This window comes from Gavialis gangeticus, unplaced genomic scaffold, assembly GCF_001723915.1.
Source record: "Gavialis gangeticus isolate Ggan-Ray unplaced genomic scaffold, GavGan_comp1, whole genome shotgun sequence".
NCBI lineage: Eukaryota > Metazoa > Chordata > Crocodylia > Gavialidae > Gavialis > Gavialis gangeticus.
Genome location: NW_017728996.1, coordinates 25448103 through 25455768, shown reverse-complemented (window position 1 = coordinate 25455768; position 7666 = coordinate 25448103). Strand labels below are relative to the sequence as shown.

The window sequence follows — 7666 nt, the reverse complement described above, 5'->3', positions numbered from 1 at the left end:
ACCAATGGTCAATGACCACGTACAGACATTGCCAGCAGCGTTGGCAGCAGCCAGCAGCAATCACAGACCACCTGCAGATGCCACACAGTGTCAGCGGTGGGAGTGGGGAGGCAAGCAGTGACTGCCCACAGGCACCTCCAGCAGTGTCAGTGGTACCTTTTCACAGGGGGTGCACCGCCATGCTCAGGGGGTGCATGTGCACCCACATGCACCCCCTATGTGTCACCAATGGTTTAGAATGAAAAGCCTCAGACTGAATCAGATTATAATGGCCAAGATTTAAGGTTCCTAGATTGGGATTTAGGTAATTGTTATACCACTTCATATGTATTACATGATTAATTTATGTAATAAGGAAGCTTAAGTGAACACGGAAAGCTTGATTCCCCACCCCCTTGCTCCAAAAGTGTATACACATGTAAAATAGGCAAAATGTGGGAGTAAAATGCCTCAGTGAGAGTTTGGGGTACACAAAAACTACAGTGTTAAACCTTCAATGCAGTTCCTTAAAATAGTTAAACAAAGCAAATAAAAACCTACTGGAAAAATGATGAGGGATAGATCAAGTCACCTTAGATAAAATACACATTCTCTCCCTGTTTGAACCTCAGTAACAGATTCTGTATAAAAAAAGCATAACAGATGTAAGAAAACCATCATCCAAATCTTAGAGCTAACCTCAGGTCTAACCTTTTGATGTTCTCAAGTGTTCAGGTGTATTTGGTGTGCTGGCAAGAGAAGGGTTACCTCCAGTTTCAAACTGAGAAGTGCCAAGATACTGTGATTAAGACTTTCTGGCCAAGAACAGAAGCAGAAGTCTCCAGAGCAAACCTGTTCATATTACAATTCCACTCAATTTTGCATATTTATGAGGTCTGAATAACCTGGATAAGCATTAGATTTTTGGATGGTAATTCAAAAGCAGTACAAATTTCAAACCTCTGGAGATCTAACCACCTTCAAAAAGTTCAATAGAAAGTAATGAAATCAAGAAAGAAGTCAGCCATTTAGAACTTAGGGTTTGAGTGTCTGCCATTTTGGACCCAGCTCATTTACGTGAAGGTTTCCGCCAGAACAATGCAAAGTAATTTTAATGAAATAAGAATTGGGTCCCTTGCATTACTAATTATGCCTATGCAAAATGAATGCACAGCAGAGGTAAAGTAGGCAATACCAATTTGGTAGCTCTGCTCACTTTGCAAATTAATAAGTTACTATTCCAGATGCAGTGGGGTGGAGGATCAACACCTCCTTGTTCAGCTATGCTTCTTTTATTAAAAAACCAAATTACATTGGTCTTGCAAAGTAATTATCATGCAGTTGTTGGCATATGGAGGCATTAGGTCTTTACCATTACAAGCTGATTCAGTCTGAGAAAAGCTATCACACAGCCTCTTAATGTGAGCACCAGCTTTTGTTTACACAATTTAGACAAATTGCAGAAGTTCAGTTTACATTTTTAGTTTCTCAATTCATGAAGGTCAAAATAAATAGTCTGTATCCTTTCAGGTACTTCATAATGTGAATGCAATTGAAAAATGCTTCCTGTTAAAACACAAGGCTTTGGAGGCCATGACCATTAAATGAGAGAAGGACTAGTCCAGCCAACAGAATACAGGCCCAGGACTGAGAATTTATGGACTCTTTTCTTGATTGGTTCGTTCTATAACCTTGGGCAAATTACTTAAACTCCTACATTTCAAGGTCCCCATCTCAAAAAATTGGGTCTGTTAATAAACTGGGCCTCAAAGAAGTGCTGTAAAGCCTATTTTATTAATATTTGTAAAGTGCTCCGGTATCTTTACCTGAAATACTCTTCAGGGTGAGGGATTATAATGTAGAGGAAATAATTTTGGTAGTTAGAAGAAAAAATAAATTAGAAGCTATTGGATTACAGATTAGAATACTTGACACTATACAAGTACAGGAGTCAATGGCTGTAATGTTTCTTGTGCATGTGGTGCATTATGGAATTGTTAAAAGAATTTGAGTGAAATAATCCTAGTTTTTCCTGTTATCTGCAACAAATCCAATGCAGGTACTAGAATACAGTTTGTGCTAGTAGAGCTTTATGAAAATATAGGGTGCCTATACACGAGCAGCAAGGCTGCTCTGATCTGCTGTAATTACAGCACATCAGAACAGACTTGATTAACTGTGTCTGCTGGAGCATGGTAATTACCATACTCCAGCAGGCTCCAGTGTCTCATGTATCAGTTTCCCAACATTTCAAATGAGCTTTACGTAAAGTGCCTCTGCCAACATTTTGAAGCACAGGGACACTGATACATGAGACACTCTTGAAGCTTTAATTAGACCAGCTCTCAGAGCCAGTTTAATTAGAGCACCCCTCCCTCCCCAATCCCTGAGCATGTGTATAAAGTGCCCATAATTACTGTTCAGAATAACACAAGCTAAGATTTTCAAAAGGAACTAGTGACTTGAAGGGGTGTTCATCTGAGGGTGTCTCTCTTGAGACACCTTAAAGGGGTGTGATTTTCAGAGGATATTCTTAGAAGATTTCTGAACATCAAGCTGTTGTACGCTGTCTTAGATTGGGCCCCCAAAACTTGAGGCATCCAAGTCACTAGCCACTTTTGTAAATCTAGACATTAATGGTGGGACAGTCACATTAGGATATCTAGGGCTAGATCTTATTCTATGTATTAAGCGTATTACTTTCATATCCAAATGTAAAAATGTGGTCCTATTCAATGGGGCACAAGTTCTCCCCAAAATACTAATATAATAAATACCACGTTATGATTTCTCACCACAGTTTCTGACTTAGTCTTAAGACTAAGAAGAATGAATGCTACAAATATTACCAAATGTTTTAGGGACTTAAGCAGGGCAACATAGGACTGTACACAGACACCTAATAAATGGAATAGGGTCTGGCCTCTAGTTCCTTTTTGTCAGTGTCCTCTGTCACTAACATTTGTTACGGCTTTGAAGTGGCATCTGCATAGCCACTTGTATGGTGTAATCAACTCAGCTATTTCTCATTTCGTTTTTGGAAACAAGAATAGATTTGATTTTGATAGGACTTTTTCAGCTAGCAATGTCATATTTCACATGCATTCCCTCTAGCTCTCAGTTAGATCAGTGGGGGTGGGGGTGGTTGCTGTGGCCTTTCATTCTGTCCCCCTCCCTCTCCACAAACATCTTGCCATTAGATGGTCCAAAGAGGGATGCAGGCCATAGGACATCTGCACAAGAATATTTTTTTTCACTACAGTGGACCCTAACTCCCTATATGCCAACGTATACTTGGGCTTTCTTGAATGGGTCAGCTTGACGGGGTATAACACATAGAGTGACATCCATGTAAGATCAGCTTCCAAGGCTGGTGAGAGAAGGACTTCCTCAGTATGGACAGATTATTGTTACATCTACCTGATAACCAATTAGTCGTAGGCTCATCCACGTCTGTATATGAATGGGCACCACAAGGCAGGGATTGGGGCACCACATTGAGTGTGCACTGGCTGTTCTAGTATTCCAAGCTGTATCTTAGGGAAGGCTTTGGCATTAATACATTAAATCCAGGCCTGACACACAGAACGCTACAGAAATCCCACATATTGCTCCACACCCCTTATACCTGCATATTGCTAGTGTAATTCCATTCCATACACTTCCTGACTGGCACATTTGATTGCCTCAGATATATCTCAGTGTGGCAGCACAGCAGTTCAATTCACCTCAAGCAATCTTCAAAAAGAAACCAAAAAAAAAACCCCACAAAAAGCCTAAACTGGCAAACATAACTGGCCTGTATGAGCCTACTGCTGGTGATAAGAAATGTCACAATTTGTGACTCCAGCAATGTGAGCTCTACATATGCATTCTCATTGTGCATTGAAGCTGGATTAACATCAGAAGATGAATGTTTTCATGTTTAGATTTGTAATATGTATATATAATTTTTCTGATTGTCAGAAAGTAAAGGAGGCTGAAAGGAACCTGTGAGATCCAGCTCCCTCAGCACAGGAGTCAAACGTGTCATCTTTTAGCAAAATGGGTCATCTTTAGCCCTTACTAAACCACAAAATGCCAATTAACAGTTAAAACAAAGTTGCAAGCATCTGATAATAAGTGATAATTGCTTGGGTCCAACATTTACCCTACAATAAGAAATTACATGACCTTCCATCATCTCCTTGGCTATTCTTTACACTTGTTATGTAGACTTGATGAGGTCACTGTCACTACTAGACAAGATACCAAAACTGAACTTTTCTGAAATAAGAAAACAAACATGTTAAAAAAGCAGTAGCCTTTGATTTTTGTGGGTTTTCGAAGTCCTCTGTCACCTTTATTCCACATACCTTAAGCATGAACAGCAGAAGTAAATGAGCCGCTTGGTAAATAAATAATCCTTCCCAAAAACTCACCCATTTAAAATGCATTTATGGATGGTTCAGGGCCATAATTTATGGTAATATAATGTGAAAGCACAAATTAATTCAAACTATGTAGGAAACTACTAATTTCAAGTACAATGACTTAACCTTTTAATTTTTGTCTTTGAGGACTTGATCCTGTATATATGCAATAAACAAAAATAGCCAAATTCATGTGACATAATTCTGGCAACTAATCCCCTTTGTTTCACCTCAGTTTACCCCATGTCTCCTACTGAAGCTATGCCACTGTCTAGAAAAGAAGGCATGGTCTGTGAATCCACTGGGCAAGAGAGAGAACGAGCACATGAGAAAGCATGACTTCCTAGCCTAGTGGCTATGACACTTACCTGTGTGGGAGAGGCTTGGAGTCCAGTCACTGCTCCAAGGACTGTTTCTATATTTTACATTAAATAGAACAAGGAAGTCCCTAGAACCCAGCTAGGTCCCCAGACTTGCAGATTACACCTTTCTCTTCTCACGTTGTACGATGGCACTCCTTGGAAATGTCCTCACTTCCAAAGTCCTAAAAGCAACTTAGGTTCTCTCAACAACCATTTTCTTTCCCAGCTCTGGCCTTCTTACCCGCCAGAAATGTGTAGGTTTTTCACAAGATAAATGTCACAGGGAGCAATGCAATGTGGTCTAGAGGCCAGGGATGTGGTCTCTGCATCAATTTGCAGGCGATGTGTGACCCAGCAATGCCATGAGGCACAAAGCAGCCTAACCTATTCCTATCCAAGTGGCAAGGGGCAGATCTGAAGCAGGATTTCTTCAAAAGCTTAAGGAAATCAAACCGGTTTTTTGTTTGTTTGTTTCTGATTGGCCTATTAGAAAGGAAGTCCAAATCCAAATCCAGACTTGTGTGCACTTCAGCTCTTCAATGTAGGTTCAGGCCCACCTTGTGGTTCAGCAGGAATAGGCTGCATGCAGGGAGGGGGCTTCTCAAAGCCAGAATATGGGCCCACATTAACTCTTAAGTTTGGTGTGCATGAGCATGCCAGCACTGGACCCCATATATTCATGTTGCCACTAGAACTGGTTAAAGAGTAGAAGAAATTATTCCTCCAATGTATTTCTTGATATATCTTCTAGTATCCATCAAAAATACAACCAGTATTAGTATAATAAAAATGTACACTGCAGTAACATTTAGAGACCAAGCAGGTCAGGCTTTCCATGGTAGGTACTGTATAAACATATAACTACAATATAATAAGCTGTGTACTTTCTACCCTTACCCATGAACACAATATTTAGAGCCAGATTGCAATACAGGGACTCATAAGAGACCTCTGAGTTCCTTTGCAGTCAGCAAGCCTACTGTTGGATGAAGCCACTATTTAGTACAAACACAGCATCAATTTCTAGCTCAGAAAAAGAAAAAATACTTACTTATAACCTTTTTCTTTTGTGTTTCTTGGATACCTAGTTGTCATCTGCTCAGCGTATTTCTCATTAGCCTGATCAAATGCATTTGTTTTTTATGTGATCATTTAGAACATAGCAGCGAACCCTGGTTCAGTCGACAGGGTTGCTAATGGAGAGGGCACTCCAGGAGATGATGTGACAGCCAACAAGGAAGAAGAAAACAAAGGAGGATTTGTAAAGTTTGGATGGGTGAAGGGCGTGTTGGTGAGAGAACCTACCTTCCAGAAAATTATGTGTATTAAAACAAACAAATTAGCGGTTTTTACAATTAGCCCTTAAAATGGGGGGGAAAGGACTTTTTGTTGCTTTTAAAAAACTAATTAATTTTTGCAACATGTACTGTAGAGTTTCTAACTGTTAATAGTCTTCAATTTTATAATGATGCCACATTATTTGTCTAAAACTTAGGTGAGATGCATGTTGAATATCTGGGGTGTGATGCTTTTTATTCGACTCTCCTGGATTATAGGTCAAGCTGGAATCGGTATGTATTTTTTAAAAATAATTTTCAACAGTGTAAAGGAAAAGAGAATAAATTATACATGATCATGATTCATATCTGAAATGTAAGTTTGCATGTTGCACTAAGTTTTTCAAATGTTTGCCAAAAGAGCTTTCCAGATTGCCACACAAATTATAATTTAGTAGGATTTATGTGTAAATACATATGATTGTCACATATGATGACCCCTCAGCTTTGTGAACTTTACATTTCAAGCGAGATTTAAATTCCATGACTCAGGCCAGCTTCTAAATTGTGTATTTATATACTTCTAACCTTTCTGAACTCAGTTTGCTAATCCATGCTTCCTAAATGCCGTCATTCACATACTAGAACAATTGTTTGTTCATACTTCTCTGCAAAAATTAAAACAAACCTGTCAGGAGGTTTTGTACCTGTAAGACAGAAGTAAATTTTAATACAGAAATAAATACTAATAGACTAGGAAGTATCACAGATGATTGAAACCAGCTATAGCTTTCAAATAAATTAAAGCACATATTCTAATGCATCTTTGCTTCAAACCATCTGTTATATAATCACCTGAACCAGCTCCCAGTGAAATCAATGTAAAGGTTCATTGAGTTCAGTGGGAGTTGAACTGGACCCTGAGGCTGCATCCAAATGAGCGCGGCCGTGCGGTATATGGCACCGCAAACACATCTGCAGTGCCACATATTCCACATTTAGATGTTCCCTGCACTGTAAGGATATCCAGGGGTCCAAAAAACCCACAGAAAAAAAAAAAAAGTGGAACAGCGCGCACACAGGCAGCGTGCACCGCACAAAAGCAGAGCTGGGCCGCCCAGTTGTGCTGCGGCTGCTGGCCAGGCTCCATGCACCAAAATTGCTACTGATACAGCCCTGGAAGGACCCCAGGTCCCTAGGTAAGGCTGCTAGGGCCAGCCCAGTGCTGACCCCAGCCACCCCTACCCCATCCAGTGTAACTTGCCACGCACCAAAGCATGCACGGCATGGGCATTTCCTGGGGAACCAAATATCCACACTCATCTGGACACACCCTGAGAGTTGTCTGTGAAGTGCCGTAACTCCCACTGAGATCAGAAGGAAAGTAGAGTGAACACTACCTGATAAGATCCTTCAGCATCTAGTCATAGGTTTACTTACAACACTTTGGTAATAAAAAATTGGCCTCAGCTAGTGGGACAGGCTGGAGAAAGATTTTTTTTATACAGGCAGTCCTCAGACTTACAATGTAATTGGTTCCTGAAAACCATGTCTTAAATCGAAAAGTTGTAACTCAGAACCAATTTTCCCATAGGAATAATGTTATAAATGGAGGGTTGGTTCCTTTACCATGCCC

General features: G+C 40.1%; 1 protein-coding gene across 4 annotated transcripts in view; it reads left to right on the top strand.

Moving 5' to 3' along the window:
* Positions 1-7666, top strand: part of SLC12A1 (solute carrier family 12 member 1) — an 80845-nt gene that overhangs the window by 9640 nt on the left and 63539 nt on the right. For all 4 annotated transcript variants that reach the window (XM_019504184.1, XM_019504186.1, XM_019504185.1 and 1 more), the window contains exons 3-4: positions 5910-6044; positions 6249-6324. In XM_019504184.1, coding sequence (XP_019359729.1) covers positions 5910-6044; positions 6249-6324 — 211 coding nt within the window. The remainder of the gene's footprint in view (positions 1-5909; positions 6045-6248; positions 6325-7666) is intronic.